Here is a 23,186-nt window from a genome sequence, read left to right as displayed (position 1 = left end):
TAAAAAAAATTCTGAAAATACTAATAGTACACGTACTTCTCATGTTTATACAGAATAGGGACATACTACAATGTACATTGTATCTATCAATACCAATGTACAATGTAATCTCCGTTCATCAAACTCGCTAAGAGTACATGTTGTACATGTACACTACCTCGAATCAAGCATAATTGGGGGGATCAGGCTTTTTCCCATCGATGGGCCCAAAACTATGGAATGGCCTACCAAAATCTCTTTATAGAGAAGCATCTTCCATTGATGGTTTCAAAAAGAATCTCTAGACCTACATTTTCAATTTAAATTAACGATTGTATACCTGTATGTATATATGTGTACGTATATATTGTTTGTTGGTTTATTGTCTTATCATTTTCTGTGATGCTGTTGCAACGTGACACAATACAAAGTGTATGTACTCTGTTCCATGTATAGCGTCTTGAGTATCTTTATAGGTAGAAATGAGAGCTTTAAAGAGTCTCACTATTATCATTATTATTATTATTATAACTGGAAAAGCAATTCAGTAGGAACATTAATATGGCAAACATGACAAACTGTTTTTCATGAGATGTGACAAATGAATCAGAATAAAGAAATGCAAAATGGGTGTCCTGACTTGACAATTTGAAGATTTGTCTTGCTAATCATGGCAGTTTTATAACAAAAAACAAGAGATACACTAAGTTTTCAAACAGTATTACTGTCAATTTGAAAGAGAAAGAAGAAATCACCAATCTGACATAACACTCTTTAGCACAGAAAGGATAAAGGGGCTTACCACATCGTCAACTTGTGAGGGGAAGAAGTAAGTCATCAGTGAGTTGGGAGGGAGGCAGTGGTCAAACTGGGAGAGGGCCGGATCGGTCCAGGAGTGCTCGTTTTTGGCACAGAATTTGGTGAAGTCGGGGTGCTCCATGATGCTCCGTTCCACCTGCTGGATGGTGTTGAGTCGCTCGGCCGTGAAAATGTTCTCGTCCAGTCCTCTGGCCATGTAGACCAGCTGGATGCGCCACGACTGGCTACGTCTGTGGCCCCTTCTTGTTGACCGCCGATGGACGTGGTTCAACCTTAATCCTGCCTCGGCTTTATTCAGGGATGTGCCCGCTGAATTGCGTTCTGCATTCGATGGTGCATCATCGTCAGTTGTGTTGTTAGACAAGACACGTGGAGAATCTTGTGGGTCACTTGTCCTTGAGGCAACCTGGTCACCTCCACCTAGACTGTTGTCCCCTAACGGCATTAGATGGTCAACTGGGAGCGGGTGAAATACATCATCCTCGGAGTAGTCACTGGCATGAGCTTTGGGTCTGCCACTTAACTTGGCCTTGATGGCCTCTATGGGCGTAGTTCTTTGATGTTTCGTGTTTCCATGGTCAAACTGATGTGCCATGGCACTGCTGGCCACGAATTCTTCCACACTGCGCCGCGGCCGCTGAGGGCTCCCCCTGTCCTTCTGGGCCAACTCGAACATCTCCCTTCGGATGGTGGACGGATGATTTGGAATCTCAAAGGCATCGAGTGACTTGTCCCACTGCGGCTCTGGCTTGACCACTTTGATGGCCAGCGCTCCCAGGAGGACTGAAATAGAACTCACGCTCACGAGCAGTATCACGCTCACAGCAACATGCGCATGGAACTTCCCCAAATATCTGCACACGATGTTCAGCTTGACCTCTCCTCCACCTGTCGACCCGACATCCTCTGGGCCTGATTGCGAGCGTAGCGCATCCAGGACTTCGTTGGCATGGTTGCTGTCCTGGAGGGTCTCAACATTTGCGGACAGATCTGAAGTGCTCGAGCTAGAGGAAGCAGATGACGATGAAGCGGATGAACCGGCCAGGTCTCCCAAGGGCCGCGGCCGATTGACGTTGGCCGAATAAAATGTGACCTCATCATCCCCCTCCCACTCCTCAATGGGAGTTTTCAGTCTCAGCTGCCCCACCATGGTGACCTTTAACCCCTAACCCACTATAAAGCCGTGACCTTCGCCAAGGCTGCTGAGACTACCATATCACAGCTCTTCCATACTTTTTGATCCTGATCGCACAAACATCACAGTCTCAGCTCCACAAAATATCATGTACGACTACGTTCGACTGTTCCATGTAGAAGCTACCAAGATCTGTTTCTATCTGGTCCAATGGGTGTCTGAAATCTGTCAAGTATCTATAAGCGGCAGCTGGCATCACACGCTGAACATCAAGAGCACAGAAGCAGCCTTGCTAACCAGTACTTGTGATGGCACTCACTGCAGGGAAAGAGAAGTTGAGACAGACACAGAATTACATCACAATGATTCACAGTGATACAGTCTAATTGACAATCTAGACCATGCATGAAACCTAACATTATCACCACACAGCAAAAGTCTCCCTTGAAATGATACAATGCACATGGTGGATTATAAACAATGTATACAAGGCAGGTTGAATGGTTTTTGTTTCTATGTACATGTACTACCTGATAAAATATATTATTACTGTACATTACAAATCCAAAACTAAAACAGCCCAACTGTTTCTGTTTTCTGTATGCTGGCCCATTCCTATGGAATAGACTCCCACAAAACATTCGTAATCTGTCCTCTCTAAGTAAGTTTAAGAGTTCACTTAAAACCTGGCTATTTAGACAAGCTTTTTTGTAAACATTTCCTTTATTCCTTTTCTCATACCTCTTTTTCACTGGTATTTTCTTTTTGCCTCTCTTTCTTGCGCCATGAGTATCTATTCATGATGGATACTGGTGCATTACAAGTGTTCATATTATTATTTCATTATTAACTCATATGAACTCATACAAGTACATTTTGTACATGTACATGTACACCGTACAGCACCCACTAGCCTGTTGATACTCTTACATACACGTACACACGCAGATTGTACTTTTCATATCTAATTGCCAAGATTGCCAAATACACTATTGCCAACAATGACATGCATACAGAATGTTGTAAATCGTGCATGATGATGCCATTCGAATGCAGTACAATATATCAGCCAGAAGCATGATGAGAGAGGCCCCTTTACAGTAATCCATAATGATATGAGACACACTCTCAACGGACTTAACATTTACCCCACTGGTAATGCCACTTGAAATATCAATAAAGGAAGAAAGATTTATAGCCCTGTAGAAAATGCATGGCAGAGTAATCGGCAAAGTGGAGACAAACGCTCTCGGATACAATGCAGAATTAAATATTTCATGGTTTTCAAAAAATTATTTTTAAAAAGAATACTAGTACATGCTGTACAATGCGTATTGAGTGATTTTGTCATCCTGAGATTTATGGATATTCTCCACAATTTAAAATGGCTGTTTTGGCCAATACTCATCCAGTTTCACACAAACTTTCTCATAGTACATGTATGTATCTGTGGCACGCTGAAGACATTTATGTATCACTTGCAGACTTATTTTTGAGCACACAAATTCCTGTTCATTCAGCTATTTATAATCCGGATCCTTATCTCTAATAACTAATTTTGGCTTCATTGCACAGAGGGGCTCTGCGAAATCTGTATCTTGCAACGCAAGTACTGCGTGCTGTAAAGCTAACAGCCAGCAGGTATTTTAACATAAAGCCCAAGCTGCGCGAAAGGGAAATAGGGAAGAAGAAAGAAGAGAGTGGGGGGGGGGGGGGGGGAGAGAGATGGAGCTAGACAAACATCTTGAGAATCCATCTTGTTCATCTTCAAGCTGTGATGGTACACTACCCAATTCTGATGTCAAGTCATTTGCAAATCATTATTGGATGGGATGGCAGAGGCCTGGACATCAAAAATTAATTATGGTGCGTATTAAACAGACACAAGAAAGACATCATTTGCTACAGTGTGAGTACCTGGGATGGAGTGGGGCACTCAGTGAATACAAATGACTTCACTTGAATGTGTAGGGTCCTACACGCACGATTGCACACAGCAAACGTGGTGGTCGTATCAAACTTCTAACGAAAAAAAAGTCATTTCTATACATCACACAAGATGAATTTACCAGACTCCAACCCCAAGCACCTCTTGTTAATACACAGGAGCTTCTCCTGCCCGGACCCCCTGGAAGCTGGAGATTCTGACTGCACGTACATGTCGTGTAGTAATGTACACGTACGTGTACATATATGCTGTACAATGTACAAGTGTGCCGTACAATGTGTGCCCGCATGACAAGCGCGAAGCATGATGTTCCTTGCAGGAGGGGTTCAGGGCCTGTTTGAAGGACAAGTTCACCTTCATATATATGTGGATTGAGTGAAGGCAACAATATTAGTAGAACACATCAGTGAAAGTTTGGGGAAAATCCGACAATCCGTTCAAAAGTTATGAATTTTTAAAATATCTGTGCAATCACTGCTGGAGGAGGAGACTATGATGTCACATGCATACAACGATATAAGGAAAATAAAAAGAGAATTTCACAAAACTTGACTTTTTGAATAAAGTGCACATTTCCTCGACTTGTTACTGACTAATATGTTAGGGGTAATATTATTCCCCCTGACTTCTGAAAGAGAAAAGTCAAGTGTTCTTTTATTATGTGAGAAAAGTGAGAATATCTTGAATTTTCTTTATACTTTCTTTATATAGTTGTACTCATATGACATCACAAGCTATAGTAGTCTTCTCATCCAGCCGTGACTGAGCAGAAACTTCAAAAATTCATAACTTTTGAACAGATTGTCCGATTTTCCTCAAACTCTCATTAATGTGTTCTACTAATATTCCTGCATTCACTCAACCCAAATGTCTATGAAGGTGGACTTGTCCTTTAAAGGCCCTGGAAGCACAAGAGTATAAATACCTTTATTTCTGAAAATTTACAAAACTGAAGTTGAACAGGAAAAAAGGCATCTTTTAATAGTGGAAGAAAGCCAGGAAGGGAGAAATTCAAACTCAAGCAGAAGATTTCAGGGAAAAATGGCCTGCAATTGTAAAAGTGGGGGTAACATATCATAATTTGTAAAACTCTATCAAAGTTCTCTTGAACTTTATCAAAGCCAGTAACACAATTTTTGTACTCAAGAAATGTTACTAAAAATATCACGAGACTTACCCCTTGAAGGTGAGTATACTCCATCAATAGATTTAAAGGGAAGGTAAACCCAAAGAGCTATGTGGATTGAGTGAAAGCAGCAACATTAGTAGAACATATCAGTGAAAGTTTGAGGAAAATCGGACAATCGATGCAAAAGTTATGAATTTTTAAAGTTTTGGTGTTGGAACCGCTGGATGAGGAGACTACTAGAGGATATAACGTATGAGTGGACAACAATACAAAGAAAATATAAAGGAAATTCAACAAAAATTCACTTTTCTAGAATTATGAAAGAGCAGTGGACCAACCGGTTTCAGAAAGCAGGGGGAATAATTGCTATCCTTAACTTATGTCAATATCAAGTTGATGGAATTTGTAATTTTCATGAAACATGGATTTTTGTAGTATTTTCTTTATATTTTCTTGGTATTGTTGTCCACTCATACGTCATTACCTCTAGTAGTCTCCTCATCCAGCGGTTCCAACACCAAAACTTTAAAAATTCATAACTTTTGCATCGATTGTCCGATTTTCTTCAAACTTTCACTGATGTGTTCTACTAATGTTGCTGCTTTCACTCAATCCACATTGTTCTTGGGGTTTATCTTCCCTTTAATCATCTCCAGGACGCATCAAACTTCCCCTCATACATGTAAGCTACAGTACTTTTGTATTCAATATACGTGTGCAGTGTAAAGAAATCACCGGACTTGTCTTCAATGAACCCCTCCTTAAATGGCAACATACCGTAGCTAGGAATTCGTAAGAGATCTCCTTTTATACTGCCCAAGCTACATGTACATTTGTATACACTGACCACCTTTATGGACATAATGACCTGTAATTGTTTCAATGTCGAGTTTACAAACATAATAAACTTTAATCTGGACTACAAGACAATTGAAAATGATAGAGATTTACACAAGAGATATTTTGCTTTGAACAATTTTTTCCTTAAAGTTTAATTTTCCTTTTCTTACAAGTGCGTATCAAGAGCCAAAAATATCACATTTCTAAACGTCCAAGGTACAAACCAAGCATACAGGAAGTGGCCTATAACATCATGAACATGTGTACTACATATTAAAGCAGTGGGAAATTACAAAGAATACACTAGAGAGATTTTGCTCTTCCTCCTTAAGATTTTGGTGTCTTTTTTTTCCCCTAGGAACAAAGAAACCATATTTCGAGAAATCCATGTCCTAGATAAAGGCCAAGCACACAGGAAATGGCCTGTACATCTTAATATGCCTGCAGTTTGTGATAAGATGCAGAAAGGGGACAGCTAGTTGAAAAAGAAGATATTCTTGTTGCCTGGTATAGGGGCTGAGGTCAACATGCGCTATTTACACATGTATAATCTGTGACCTCAAATGTGAAATAAAGCAATTTCAGCGAAACTTCAAGGAAGTATATCTAATTACATTTCAATAAAGGGTTCATGTTAAAATTATTAAAATGAAGTAAAACACTTTCATACCCTGACCAGTGTAAAACTCAATACTACAATGAAAAAACAAAACAAAACAAAAACCTGATGAAATTATTTTGCTGCTAATATTGACTTGGAGAACTGAAGGAGATTACGCACAAGGAAAGATTGTGAATGTACTGTAAATCAGTGATTATTTCATACACCTGGATCCTTATCATTCTTTCTAGTTTGCTGAGATCACAGAACATTAACATCTAAAAAAAAAAAAAAGAATTACAAGGTAGACTCACTTACACTGTATGACCATACATTATTCATGCAAACCCAAACACACACACACACACATACACTCGTGTCATGGAGGGTAAAAAATTCGCCGTGGTACTAAGCCATGCAGTATACAGTTTGAACACAACTGTATGCAATCTGTATTCATGATGCGATAAGAGCATGGTTTTAACATGTCTCTATCATCATTCTTTTGTGGTATTATATGATATGTGCAGTATTTTCAGTCTTTTTGCTTTGATAGTGTAAAGTGCCTTCAGCATTTAATCAGAATGGAAATGTCACTATAGAAATTGTATTTTATAATCATTATTATATTGAATATGAATATCATGCACTGTATGTAAATATCAGTTAATGACAGGAAAATCAATCTAGTCTTTACAAGTATGACATCTAAATCCAATCTAGGCTACATTTCTTGGAACAATTAATGAGGCACTCGCGACAAAGAATCTCCAATTAGACACAAGATATCAGGAGCAGGGCAGTTTGACCTCACGCTGTCCCTCAACTAAAGTCTAAGAAGGATGACGAAGGTTGACGAAGGTTGCATCAAGATAAAATGGCCGGTTATCTCTTTCAAGAACCGTACCAATTCATGTTTATTACATTCTCTCTCTCTCTCCCTTTATATTTGAAAGATACATGTACTTTGTAGGGCCTACATAATGTACAGGTACAAAGGTGTATGTAGGTGATCTTTTGTGATATGACAATTTGTGTACAGTAGGTACATGTATATTTCAATATTGCATAAATTATACATTATGATTCAAAAGCTGGAGGTGACAATCCAAAAGTGCAATACTATTCTGAGCTACATGTATTAAAGTTCTCATCACATCCACTGTATAGGCCACATGTCTGCTGTTTGTTGCTGCATCTTTTCAGCTTGATTTTTACAGTTTGTGCTTTATTTCAACAGTTAGGGTAAAAAAAGGTCAAGTTATACAAGTATGTATTCTTTCCTCCTGAAATACCAATGATCACGACCCTACAGCCATTAATTCTTCTATAGTAAGCATGATATTACACACTTGATCTTACAGCATACTTGTTAGATTACTCCTGAAATCTGTATTTGTGTGGCCTACTGCAATATAAACAAGGAAAAGCAGAAATTACGCGGTGCGTAATATATGTCCCCGCCGGAAGTAGCATTTTGTAGCAAAATGTACAATACAGGTCAAAAATCAAGGTCAAAGGTCAAAGAAGTCAAAGGTCAAAATTCTGTGTAGAAGTTTTGAAGCCCTCACCTACAGTAGTGCCATCACATAAAGCAAACGGAATCGAAATCGGGTTAGAAATGGCGAAGGAGTAACATTTTGTAGCCAATGTACAATATAGGTAAAAAATCAAGGTCAAAGGTCAAAGAAGTCAAAGGTCAAAATTCTGTGTAGAAAGTTTTGAAGCCCTCACCTGCTGCCATCACATAAAGCAAACGGAATCGAAATCGGGTTAGAAATGGCGAAGGAGTAGCATTTTGTAGCCATTGTACAATAAAGGTCAAAAATCAAGGTCAAAGGTCAAAGAAGTCAAAGGTCAAAATTCTGTGTAGAAGTTTTGAAGCCCTCACCTAGTGCCATCACATAAAGCAAACGGAATCAAAATCGGGTTAGAAATGGCGAAGGAGTAGCATTTTGTAGCAAAATGTACAATAAAGGTCAAAAATCAAGGTCAAAGGTCAAAGAAGTCAAAGGTCAAAATTCTGTGTAGATGTTTTGAAGCCCTTACCTAGTGCCATCACATAAAGCAAACAGAATCAAAATCGGGTTAAAAATGGTGAAGGAGTAGCATTTTGTAGCCAATGTACAATATAGGTAAAAAATCAAGGTCAAAGGTCGAAGAAGTCAAAGGTCAAAATTCTGTGCAGAAGTTTTGAAGCCCTCACCTAGTGCCATCACATAAAGCAAACGGAATCGAAATCGGGTTAGAAATGGCGAAGGAGTAGCATTTTGTAGCAAAATGTACAATAAAGGTAAACAAGGAAAAGTAGAAATTACGCGGTGCGTAATATATGTCCCCGCCGGAAGTAGCATTTAGTAGCAAAATGTACAATATAGGTAAAAAGATGAAGGTCAAAGGTCAAAGAAGTCAAAGGTCAAAATTCTGTGTAGAAGTTTTGAAGCCCTCACCTAGTGCCATCACATAAAGCAAACGGAATCGAAATCGGGTTAGAAATGGCGAAGGAGTAGCATTTTGTAGCCAATGTACAATATAGGTAAAAAAATCAAGGTCAAAGGTCAAAGAAGTCAAAGGTCAAAATTCTGTGTAGAAGTTTTGAAGCCCTCACCTAGTGCCATCACTTAAAGCAAACGGAATTGAAATTGGGTTACAAATGGCAAAGGAGTAGCATTTTGTAGCAAAATGTACAATATAGGTCAAAAATCAAGGTCAAAGGTCAAAGAAGTCAAAGGTCAAAATTCTGTGTAGAAGTTTTGAAGCCCTCACCTAGTGCCATCACTTTAAGCAAACGGAATTGAAATCGGGTTACAAATGGCGAAGGAGTAGCATTTTGTAGCAAAATGTACAATATAGGTCAAAAATCAAGGTCAAAGGTCAAAGAAGTCAAAGGTCAAAATTCTGTGTAGAAGTTTTGGAGCCCTCACCTAGTGCCATCATATAAAGCAAACGGAATCAAAATCGGTTAGAAATGGCGAAGGAGTAGCATTTTGAAGCAAAATGTACAATATAGGTCAAAGGTCAAGGTCAAAGGTCACAACTGAAATTCTGTATAGAAGTTTCAAAGCTCCCATGTAGTGCTATCATATAAAGCAAACAGAATCAAAATCGGGTTAGAAATGGCGAAGGAGTAGCATTTTGAACATTTTGATCACACACGGACGCACACACGGACGGACGCACGGACGCACGGACGGACACACACACGTACGGAGCCCGTTTCATAGTCCCCTGCTCGAACTCGTTCGGCGGGGACAAAAAATCAAGGTCTAAGGTCAAAGAAGTCAAAGGTCAAATTTCTGTGTAGAAGTTTTGAAGCCCTTAACTAGTGCCATCACATAAAGCAAACGGAATCGAAATCGGGTTAGAAATGGCGAAGGAGTAGCATTTTGTAGCAAAATGTACAATATAGGTCAAAGGTCAAGGTCAAAGGTCACAACTGAAATTCTGTGTAGAAATTTCAAAGCTCCCACATAGTGCTATCATATAAAGCGAACAGAATCAAAATTGGCTCATAAATGACAGAGAAGTAGCAAATTGAAGATTTTGATCACACACGGACACACACGGACACACGGACACACACACGTACGGAGCCCGTTTCATAGTCCCCTGCTCGAACTCATTCGGCGGGGACAATTAAGGTCATCACAAACAGTCAGTAATTCCCTCAATGATTTGTGGTAATCTAAGCTCTGCTCTGCGCATCAACTTGATAATTAGGATTTCCTGTCTAATCAGTCCATTCATGCAGTGGTGTACACTGTATTTAACTGTTATGCGCCAAATTCTATAATTTGTACACAAATTAATTGTGACTTCATTATTCAATGTCAACATCAATACTGTACATAGTGTAAAAGTGTAATCATTATATGCTCACTATTCTTTTGTTTGGAATTTCATATACCTATTCAAAGTGCATGCAAATTTGTTGAAATCTCCTGTATAGTAGACTTTTAAAGTATAATTTCTATTAATTACCAATTACAGAGTATATAGATCCATCAAATATCCATGCCACACATAATGTATGAAAGAGTGTTAATTGTTGCTTTTAACAAGATTACCAGAGTCTCTATTTGAAACGTGATAGAGAAATGACATTTTCAGTTTTTGAAATCTGACCTAAAATCTCCCCAGTACTGTAAAAATACACTGGGACAATCACCTACAAATGTACGTACATTGTAAAGGATGTTGTAAAAAAATCTGAAAGGTATTACAGGTATTTACATTGTATACAGTTGTACAACGTACTGTACCTGTACAACTTATGTACCTACTGTACTACATTGTATTATCACTGCCAAGGAATGCCATGACTCTCAATACAAAATGTCAATAATGATTTTAAAAAAACAAACCAAGACAGATGATATTACATTATACAAATTACATCATGTTCTGCATACAGTATTTGTCATAGCTAGTTAATAAAACTTGTACATACCTACAGCCATTCCACAGACAGTAAATACAAGCACACACACATACACACACACACACACACATAATGGAATACATAAATATGTGTATACAACACCTGTAATGCAATAATAGACTCACTTTTTAAGGAGAATCTGCCCAGAATACAGTTGAGTAATAATTGTACAATACTTCTGTGTGTAACAATCATTGGCTGGATTAGGTTGCAGAGACAATTGCGAGCACTCAGCACCATGTTTGTCATACCGGTACACGATATACATTGTACAGATTGCAATGTACTCTGTACACACTACGCTGCTTTGCAGCGTTGCAGTACACCGACCGTGCTTCTACTATTCTCTCCACACGTTCCTATTCCCTCATCCCTTCTATCCCCCTCCTGACAGTCCTGGCCTCCCAACAACCCCCTTGACATCCCCCCTCCCAAGCTCTCGACTCATCATCATCTCCGTCCGGGTCAAATCACGATTAGTCACCTCGTCTGTGTGCATTTGAATGCCATGGTTACAAAGTGAACAGACTTCAGACTGTCTCTCCCTCGAATCCACAATGCGACATGCACTGAACGACTACAATACTTTTATTCTTTCTTTGTTTCACATTATCAAATTGTGCCCATTCTTTCCCACTGCAAATAAAAATATGACTCGGGTAGAAGAGCGGTGCTGACAATTGACTTCAGCGTAACACATAATGTAGAAAGTACTGTAGGGCAAGTCCAAGATAATGCGCGCGTTACGTATGGGACATTCAGAGACTTTTATGACCTGAAAAATAGTGTTAATGGCCTTTGATCATATTGAACTTCATCATGGTGATTGATATCTAGGAGAAGTATAAACATGTAAAAAATTGAGAAAAATGACCTTGACAATTATATTCTAGAAGAGAAAATATGTGCTGTTACGTATGGGACCAGAAAACTTTTGTTTTTTTGAACATTTTTTTCAACCTCAAAACTCTCTGAAAGTATTTCATTCTACAACTTGTAACTCACTGTGATGAAAGTCACAACACTCAAGATTATCACAGGTAAGTTTCATGTCATTAGGCAAAAAGCTCTAATTACAGGTTCTAATTAAAGACAGACATGACGTGTTACGTATGGGACAGTTTGTCCCCCATTCATTTAGTGTGTGAAGAACCATGTTTATGGGTATTTTGCATAATTATTGTAGTAAAACCAGTTGAAACTACTCAAATACTGATCCAGATTGTCAAGGAAACATTATTCCCGGAATATTCACCATCATAATCATATTCAATCATATTTTTATATTCTTATGACCAACCTGAGTATGCATGCCCTTTGTCCCCCATTCGTTTTAGTGTGTGGAGAACCACTTTATATGGGTATTTTGCATAATGATTTTGCAAAATACCCATAAACAAATTTTTGCATAATCACTGAGGTAGAATCAGTTGAAATTACTCAAATGCTGTTCCAGATTGACAAGGGAACAATATTCCCCATATATTTACCATCATAATCATATTTAATCATATTTTTTATGATCAACCTGAGTATGTATGCCCTATTTTTATCAGGATAGTTACTACTGAAAAATTGAATAGTTTAAAGTGTTTACTTCCATTGATGAAGGGCAGTTTGCCATTTAGTTTCAATAAAAGATGACTTGACACAAGAAATATTAATTTTGATAAATAAGCAATACCTGCTGCGTGGAACCCCTGTGATCGAGTAGATATATGATGTCTGTCTAGCAGTCAGGTCATTGATTCGAGTCACACCTCAGTATGTATACCCATGAATTTTGTCGTGGCTACTATTGAAACTGAATAAGAACAATTTGTGTATCACTTGCAATAAAAAAGAATTATTTTACTTTATATATTTTTTTGTATATATCACAACCATTTCAAATTGGATCTCCGTCACATAAACTTTGAATTCCTCTAGTCTTAGGATTGTATGCTCTTTAGTAATTCATATAATTGGTTTCCAATCATCTCATTAAACGTTGAAAACTGAATCCCCATTTCTACAAAAACTATACCATCCCTTTAATGCTGATTTTTCATTTTGTATTTTGCCATTTTCCCCTCCCCCTTTCTGAAAATTGTTCAGTCAAGTATATGCATTGTTTCAAGTGTCTAAAACTCAAAAAGTAGCTACAATGCTGGGATGCTTTCTTCAGGATGATTTACCATTTGTGTACTGAGAGACCTTCCCAGCTAGCTACATGCATTTACATGCAATATGTATGAGGATGTTCCATACGTAACGCATTTGTCCCATACGTAACATTATTTCAATGCCTAATAGAATATATTTCTTTTACTGTTTTTTCTTTTTTCTATGGTATTTAATTTCTCTAAACAATAAATTAGAACTTTCCAAAAGGGCATTAAAATATCCTTAGCAATTTCAGAAAAAACCTAAAAAAATGACCTCAATTTGTTACGTATGGGACATCTCATGATAGGACACGAGCTAATTTGCATAATCATTTGCATAATCCCTAAATTTTTATACCAAGTTAAACTATTTGATGAACTTCTTATGTCCACATATTAATTACATATCATTTGCTTTCCTTTGAATTAATATGAATTTTTATAAATGTCCCATACGTAACGCTGTGTTTCACATTTATGCAAATGAAGCCCTTGAAATTTGCATAAACTTACATAATATCATTTTTTCCTCCATGGAAATCAAAACTTCAACTCATAAGCTTCAAAATGATACCAAACATGTCAATATTGAGCAAAGATGAAATTTTGCCTTCTGAGGGGACCTTATCTTGGACTTGCCCTGTACTAGAAACTACATTATGTATTTGTACATGTATCATGCATGAAAACATTGCAAGACCTCAGGCATATAATTACATGTATATCATATGAATGACTTCATTTTTTTTTTCATGTCAATGAAAAATATTATTAAGACATGAAAAATGATGTTTGACTTTTCGATTCACATTGGAACACTTTGAAAAAAAGTTCATCTATAATGTAGTAGAAAAATCAGTGAGTTTTAGCAATCACAATGCCATCCACTCCACAGACCTTCAGCTTTGACGTTTCACAACAAAAGCCTTGGCAACTACATACGTGTACATGATGTAGCTCGTACAGTACATTCATTGTACGTGTATGTGGCCATGCTGGGGGGGGGGGGGGTGTTGTTCACATCAAGTGGGGGTAGATTTCAGTGACAGTATTTTAATCTGAATGGCCCAAACAGTGCATGCAACATTGCACTGATGCAGGTATTTAATGTGATACACACATTTGCATCACTGCAGGGTTGGAAGTCTGAATGAAATCGTAAAACATTCGGGGTCACCAGTCACTGTGCCGGTCATGGCTTGACCATTTGTTAATTTTACAGGTAGCATGGATCCCTTTCTATCCTTTTAAATTTGATGATAGATATCAAATATACTTTTATGGGGCTTCTTTTTAATGATGCTTGATCTCTTACATTCTAAGAAGTGGAATCATTAATTCTGTGAGACTAGTGCCTGTCCTGTTTTGTTGCCCTGGGGGCAGTACACACTGATGCCACACTACAAGATATTACACAGGGAGGTGATCTCACCGCTCTGTATTGTCTGATATTGTACATGCAGAGTTCAATGCAGTGTGCAACAATCCACTTGTTCAGGGAACTTTTAAACACCACTGTCTTTCGACAGGCTTTTACAATTTGAAGAGTATACTTTTTCTGTATTCACAAAAGTTTACAATTAAATGCTTCTCTGTTTTCAAATGAATGTCATTAGGAATGCATCATATTCAGTACTCCCTATTCATCTATTACAAAATAAATAAGATAAATAGGTATAATATATTAGCTACCTGTCAGTCTCACATAGAAAGCTGGCCATTAAAAATTTTCCTGTTTAGCTTTGAATAGTCGACAAAATTCAGATCTGACATTGCATTATAAATTCTTTCTTTGATATAAAATACACATTATGACTGGGTATTCCCTTTAATAATTAGACTGAATAGCAGAACACATTACTCTACAGTATACAGATATTTTCACTAATGAGAAAATTAAACCCTTGCAAAATAACAGCTTATTGAATACGGCATTTATCATCAGAACTTGCTCTTGAAAACTGCTCTTCATCAGACTGGTCACAAGATTTTCACCTTTTTTAATTCTCCTATTAAAAGTATACACAGGCTAACTGACGGATTGCATTTCCTAAAAAAGGACATAAAACTGTATCATAGAGTATACATTTCAACGTGTTCATACCATAAATCATGTGGCAGATTAGTGTTTTGTATTGTACTGAACTTTGCATGACAATTCTTTTATGGAATCGAATAACTATCAAAACATAATGCCCGTTTAGTTAATACCTCTCATACAATTTTTATGACTATCTAGAGAGTTCTTTAATCATGAGTGTCATTAGTTCAACATCTGTTTTTCATTTTTCTGAATAATATACACTCTCTTTGAGAGTGCAGTATTCTCTTAAAAACATAAAAGAAAAGAATATCATGAAAAGTGAATACCAGCATCAATTTTATTATTTGAGGCCTTTCAAACCTTGGAATCTGTTCCACTATCAGCTTTCAACACAGTCTGTACAGTGTACATCTCAAGTCAAAAGATACAATGATATGTAGATTCACACAACCCCTTCAAGAAGTTAATTTAACTCCGAATTTTAAATTTTGATGATTAGCTTGTAGTTTAGCCCTTTGTGGATGCACCCCAAGGTCAGCAATAAGAGAATTAGACAAGAAGGCATCTTCGGGTTTACGTTCTATCCATGAGGAAAGGGGTTCCCAATTGTAATTAAAGCGATGTGCAAACATGATAATAAACAAACTTAAAAGTAATAGTTCATGACCTGTCTGTGAACCCTGTTCCCCCCTTAGCTTCCGGGTCAACCTCCCATGCCTGTTACACCACTGTATCATCACACATTATTGAGTTTATTGCTAGCAAGTGCTGTGTGCATATATTTTTTTTCTTCTGGTTTTGTCAGTTTAATAATCATCAAGTGAGACTCTCACTCTAAAGTAAACTCTTATCAGTGTTTCCATGTGGACATGCATCTTAGTTTGAAACTACAAGCTTATCAATGAAGTTTAAAACTTTGATTTAGATGTCACATGAACTGATGTACAGTTGTAATGGTGTCAAACTGACACCTTTCCATCAAACAAAAGTGACTGCCTGTGGGGCACTTGACCTGAACTACTTAAAAAGGATGTGTTGAACCAAAGTGACAGGAAATGATCAAGGTTAATGACTTCCGAATGTAAACATTTTCAGTGGATATCAAAACTATTGTAGCAGGCACATCTGAGGTGGAACAACAACTCAGGCTTGCATTTCTGGTTCAAAAAGACAGTCTACGTTGTTCAGTAAAACAGTGTTTGTTAACAAGTGCATAGACTGTATAATGTGACTTGTACACCTGAACTTGCACATCATTCTGATAATAGTCAGAGAAAGTAGTTTAATTGACAGATGTCAGACTCAAAATGCAAAGCTCCATACACTGGCTCCTTTGCACAAAACTACGCACGTCTACATTGCATGGCAACTTTACAATTATACCAGTAAACGTAACTGCAGTAAGCAGCAGATCTCCTAACCTTTTTGACTGAGATGATTTGGCTCAAAAGTAGGAAAGGAGCAGTTCAGACAGAAGTGTGTAGTAAAATTATCAAGAAAAATAGGAAACTCCTATTGCCACAAGACCTGGGAATGGTCAAAATTTATATTCTTTCCTCAAAATTCAGAATGGTTGGGACTCGGAAGGTCTGGAGTAATAATTTGAGTCTTGAGTCTTGACAAAGTATAACTGCAACAACACTACTGGTGATTTCTTGGCTTTGCTCGGCTATGGAAAAGTGTTCATCCCCATGTGGTACAATATTTTGTAGTTACGTGTACCACTGATATAATGCAGGGTTACAATTAATTGTAAAGTTACCATACTGCCCATAGTTTTTATCAATGCAACATGGCCCGTATTTGTATGAGTCATGTATTTTCAAGACAACCAGAATGGTAGAGGGATCAACTAAGAAAGTTTACTATGGACTTGTAAAGTTCCAAATGTATTCATGAATTCAATATTCTTTTAATAGCAACGTCATGAATGCAAATTCGCTGTAGATGAAGTCAGAATACAATCTCCTCACAACTCTCTTCTTCTTGTTCAAAAGAAAATAAAAACAATGAATGGTTTTGGTCAACATCTTTTATAGAACTCATAAAATGCCATCATCCCTAGGTACATACTGTAGCAGCATGATGGTGTGTAAAATACACTTCATAGTACATGTACCGGTACTTCCTAATACCTGCATTACAAATTGTACATCACGTTTTAGAGAACAACAGACCGTATGTACATTGTACACTGTAATTTCAATGTGTACATGACATTGTATACAAAGTGTAGTATGCATTCACCAACATTAATATTGATTATCCGTTAAAGAAGAAAGACGGACAAGTAAAAGTTAGTCTTATAAAGAAATAGGAACATTTACTAAGCAAAACAATGAAAATTTGATCAAAATCGGATGAAATAAACCTGAGGAAATGGAACTGTGAAGTTTCACTAATTTTCACGTCACAGTTCTTGGACAGTCAGTTTGAATAACAATGCAATGAATTGCGGATGACATGCCCTCACAACTTGCCATACAGTTTGTATCGTTATATGTATAAAATTTTGAAATTTCCAGTTTCTAGTTCAAATGCAATGATGCCATAGTCTCAAACCCAGATCATACACCTGACTAATCATTATTTCAAAGTTATTCAACTAGGAAAAACATTAAATGCTTTATAATTTCACAGCAGAAAAATTGAATTTTCCAAAAAAAAAAAAATTGTACACAATCATTGAAAATTTGTGGGGTAAATTTGACATCATCAGCATACTAATTTACATTGTATATGTTCATATCAAGTCTTAGAGAAAGTTCTGTTTTGCAAAAAGTAGCGAATCTCTGAAATTTCATGATATCCTTATTTTAACCGGATTTTGACCAAGTTTTCGCTCTTTTAATTCAGACTAACCTTTATCTGAACTGAAATTCCCCTTAAAAGAGGGCAGTACTAGTCATAATGCTTGTGAAAGAGCACACATGAACAGACTGCAGTGTAAGAAGTAAAATTAACCACACAATACCAGCAAAAAATGATTTGGATATAAGCACTTAAAGGAAGCTACCCTCTTCTGGTCAAATCATTAACCCTGAAGTGCAGAGTTCTGCCTTTCCTGTTTATGTCTGTCCACCTGTTTACTATAATTATACATGTAGTATGTACAGCCTGTACAGCTGTAGGTGTGATTTCATTTGACAATTTGGCAGTATTGCAGCGTGGGAGTGATATATGGGTGACATAACACACAATATAGAATCTATGGTTCTGTGTTTTCTTTCTGAAGCATACACAAAAATGTGTGTCTGACCTTGAGCATGACAAGAGTAAAAGTAATGTACTGTATTTACATTCAACACACTCTGAAGCACACATTCTCTGGCATAAAGAATTCTTTTATAAAATGATAATAATCAGCACAAAACAAACAAAAAATTCCTGATTTGTATGATGCCTACCGCCTACATCATGTATGCTGCAAAATTGTCCCAGTTTTCCTTTCCTTTTTTTTAAAGTAACAACAGTGCTTGATTGCATTTTGATAATCATATCCACTGTAGAGTTCCTACATATGATTGAATGTTCAATTTTGGCTTTTAACACTGAGGGAAGAAGTGGCTAGTGTACCATTTATATTAAGTGTTCCCTCTTTAAAACTAAATGTCTACAATAGGCTTGATTTCAAGATACAACTGAAGATGTTCTATTCAAAAAACTTATGATCACTGATGTACTAATGGAAGGCTTTACTAGTACACTTGTAGGTAAATTGTAAGGAGTATCTGCCAAGTTATTTGTAATTTCTTTGTGTTGTCATTCTGTGCAGTATGAGCGAATTACTGTCGTATGTGTTGACCAATCAACTTTTACCGTACAACATGTATTTTGTAGTATGTGCTGCCAAAGCCCTTGACTGATGTGGCAGCCATGAGCTGTTTGAAGTGCTCCCTCGTCTGTCATGACCATCTAACGTGTTAGATCTGGAGTAGATGAAATTACATTCCCAACCAGTTGAAAAACAGGGGCCGTATTCTGAGGGCTTTAGATATTAAGTGTCTGATTAGCACTTAATTACAATTGAAGCAAATCGGTATCTAGCTTAATTAAGTAGGGGGTTTATTAACCATGACAACAAGCGCTTTGGCGGGAAAGTCTTACGCGCTTGCACGTATCAATGCGCGTACACCTCTGAGAGGACTTAATCACAGAGTTAATTACAAATCGGTATTCTGAGCGTGTAATTAAGTATGAAAGTTACTGGAAAACTTAATGATACCAAAGAGTGTCATTAACTACTCCGATATCACGCATTACAGAGCTTTTTCTCGGCCACAACGATGCTTATACTGTCTTCGGTAACCAAGGAGTGGTTGAGTCTTGTTGTCATGGTATCCGTAGAATTCAGAGAAAAAAGAAATAAAGGTGATCTTTGGGGAATTTTGTCATTTTATGTGAGCTCTTCGCGTGCATATAGATGAAGGGTTGTAATCAAAGACCGCATAGAACTAGTGTGCGCATGGAGCTCTTGCGTTGTAATTACAGGGGGTGTGTGGAGGAGCGCGCATTGAGGGCATATTTGCGCGCGTGATCATCATTCTGGCTTCGTAATCTAACAATGCGTCTGATTGGATGGATCGAATAACAACTATTGAATTAGATGGGAGGAACCTAGGATAATTAACGTTATAGGGGACTTAATTACGTCCTCAGAATACCAATTTTGCCCATGATAAAAGCCTATTAACTTGTCGACTTAATTACGAAGTTAATTACAGACTTAATTATGACCTCAGAATACCACCCCGGCAACCCAGGATTGCTTTTATAAACATTTCATGAATTAAAAAAAAAAAAAAAAAAAATCATACACACATCTACAATGTAGGGTGGAACATCCTATTACCGGACGCTTTTCTTTGTGGCTTTGAATTCCGTACTCATAGAATGAAATTTCGGCTAAAAACAACACCACTTATTCACAGACTCATGGAAATTACGAATTCAGCCAACTTACGTCATTTCTTCGTTCCAGTTTTTAGAAAATATGCTTCAAACATACCCCTCTAAAAATAGTGGTTTTTTGCGCCGTGCAAAATCGCATTGTATTACCGGACGCTATTTTCGTAATCGAATAATCGAGGTCTTTCGCACCTAATCCTTGCACCAGAATCACAATTCATCCCACAAATCACCGTACACATTCTCACCGAGCGGATGACACACACAAAAAATCTGCAAATGAAGCTCAAATTTCGTATTTTACAGTAAAATGTCTGTCTTGACCATTTCGAACAGTTCACGCAATAAAACCTTGTGAGAAATCGACAACGTACTGGTTAGAGTATACGTGCTTTGTCTATGGGAGCTGCACGCGCGGGCGATGAGTTGCGTGCCCCTTGGCGCACAACTATTCCGCATCGTTCGCGTTTGAGGACGATAGCTACAAATTTCCGATATTGATCAGTGAACTTTTGGTTCTAATAGAATCTTCAGCATTTTTCCTGTATGTGAGTGGGATTTCATGGAATTTCAGTCGCGAAATGTGATTCAAACATGCATAAATATTAACTATAAACGAGGTGCGGGTCACTCAACTATAAATTTGAGGTAAATTGTGAATTTTTTCGTGTTTTTACATTTTTATGTGGCGTTTTTTGCGATTTCGGTCCACACAAAGTTCTGTGAGGCTATTAAATTAAATCTACGAAGTCTCGCGCGTACAGAATGTCATTAGTACGCAAAAATGTGCGTGTCCGGTAATACCATGGTGTCCGGTGACACCTAGACAGAAAGATCCGTCTGTCCGGAGGACTCTTTTTATATTTTGCCATTAACGCTGTCCTCCGTAGACAGACGGAAGGTTGCAGTACCCATTGCTGTGTGGATGTTCTTAACCACTGTCTCTATGGAAAATTGGGTGAGGTACCTCACCCTTCTCGATTGCGTCTAATTCACGGCCCTAGGTCGGCAAATTTAAGCTTGTATAGTGAAATTAGCTTTTTAAGAATACATTAAACTCACCAGATTAATGAATAATCCAAAATTTTAGTAGAATTTTCAATGTAAAACACAGCCTGTCGCGTCGTCACGTTCAAACTGCAGAAACATACACTATGAATCTATTAGCCAATCACATGCAAGGTAGTTTCTACGTGTTTGTTTTACTAAAACACGTACCTCGCATGTGATTGGCGTACAGATTCAAAATGGCGACTTACAGCTTGCGAACGGCGATTTAGCGATATCGATAAAATGTCTGCGTTATAACCGAGTTTATGTGAGTATTTCGATTGGACAATTGAAAAATTTATCCCAAATATTGCTGCATAATGTGTCATGTCATGTCAAACTTGTTTGAATGTAAAAAAGCTGTCTGAAATTTGGTTTATCGTAACGTTTGATCTATGCGCGACTGCTCCACACAGGAGCCGCAATCATTGACTTCGGTCTGTATACGGAGGGGATCCGTGAAGCCAGACGCAGTCTCCGCGGAACATTCCCCGACGGACAGATACAGACCGATCTTTCGGTCAAGGTGACACCATGCTTGCCCCTATCTCATGATCTAAATCAACGTTACTCACCATCATGCAAAAAGGATTCAGGGCCTAGGGCCTAACGTTAGTAATAACAGACACGGGCAGCTTTCACAGGATTGCAAGACAAGTGCTGGAGATGGACGTAAAAACATAAAAACATAGAATAGAATCCGACTGCACTGTCTATGCTAACCGCAGCAGGGGTTATGTCTATGCAAACGTTAAACTCGTAGTCGTACTAATGTACGTACAGATGTAGTAAAATTTAGTCTTGTTAATGTTAGATAATCTATCGTTAACAGTGCGGCGGCGGCGGTGTCAGTAACAATCATGTCTCCCCAAAACCAAACGGAGTAACAAAGGATACTCACAGTCTCTTTTGCCTTTGTCCCGATTTACGACGCTAGCAACCATTCTTGGCAAAATGAGTCGACAACATAACACAACACATAAAACCGATAACACGCCGATATCTCTGCAGGGCATGCATGTCCTACATCAAACCCGCATCTCATCCATGCATCCTGCTTGCTCAGACTCGGAGCATACACTGATAATGTTTTGGTTTCGCGTGCGATACGATGCGAGCGGTCAAGCTCGCGAAGCGATACAATATTGTGTTGCTTTCTCTTTGTTGCTCACACAAAACGGTGCACAACAGCTGCAGTTGCCTCACAGGAGTGCGCGCGGGGCTATATACTGTAAGGGGCTGTCCACATTGGGGCTTACCTACAATACTCAGTAACTCCCCTAATATTATCAGTTTTTAATCAAGTAATCACTGAGACTAGAGATTTAAGTTCATCTACTTGCTTTAGTCAACAAGCCTATCGGGTCTAGGGCAATTATCCCTTATACAATAACTTTCCACTGACCCTAACCCTAATCCTAATCCTGAATGACATAATGCTATAATATTAGTAACCATAACCCAAACTCTATAACACTAAACCTAACCCTAAACCTAATCTTCACCCTAACATTATCACTAACCAGTCTACCAGTGTATAGCCGGGGGGGGGGGGGGGGGGGGGGGGGTAGGAGGCTATCGTCCATCATAGACAATTATGCTGGGGGGGGGGGGGGGTAGGAGGCTATCGTCCATCATAGACAATTATGCTGGGGGGGGGGGTAGGAGGCTATCGTCCATCAAAGACAATATGCTTTCTCCTCATTCAATGAGCAAGATATTATTTTGGTATGCCAAAAAAAGACCATAAATCTCCCTTGAAGATGGTATACTAGTACTGTTGAATTATTACCTATACGACTATGTACAGTCCTCAATACTTCCTCTATAAATTTTCCGCAAAATAATGAAAAAAAAAAACCTGATTGTAGGTTGTACCTTCCATGATGATTACAAACCTAAGAAGTATATCATTATATAGGCCTATATAATTGGCAAATAGAAATTATATATCCGATTGATGCGTCTACTGTTCTTGTGTTACACTTGGATGGATAGAGATATATATACTGGGACAGGCAAGATTTTCTTGGAAATTTTCACTCAAACACATGGAAAACAATGCAGACAGCTGAGAAGATCAAACTGTTCATTACAGTTCAATGAAAGTGAAGAAAATGACCCCCCCCCCCCCCCCAAAAAAAA

General features: G+C 38.0%; 1 protein-coding gene across 1 annotated transcript in view; it reads right to left on the bottom strand.

Annotated features, from left to right (window-relative positions):
• LOC139714211 (protein dispatched homolog 3-like) overlaps window positions 1-22,084 on the bottom strand; it is a 48,689-nt gene extending 26,605 nt beyond the window's left edge. The window contains exons 1-2 of the mRNA XM_071625925.1: window positions 21,943-22,084; window positions 782-2,251 (exon numbers count right to left, since the gene is read on the bottom strand). Of these exons, the coding sequence (XP_071482026.1) occupies window positions 782-1,948 (1,167 nt within the window). The 5' untranslated portion in view covers window positions 1,949-2,251; window positions 21,943-22,084. The remainder of the gene's footprint in view (window positions 1-781; window positions 2,252-21,942) is intronic.
• Between the last annotated feature and the right edge of the window lie 1,102 nt (window positions 22,085-23,186).

This window comes from Diadema antillarum, unplaced genomic scaffold (assembly GCF_040938485.1).
Source record: "Diadema antillarum isolate AM-2024a unplaced genomic scaffold, OU_Dant_1.0 seq00002191_RagTag, whole genome shotgun sequence".
NCBI lineage: Eukaryota > Metazoa > Echinodermata > Echinoidea > Diadematoida > Diadematidae > Diadema > Diadema antillarum.
Note: the sequence above shows the minus strand (reverse complement) of the source record. Positions and strands in the feature narration are given on the sequence as shown.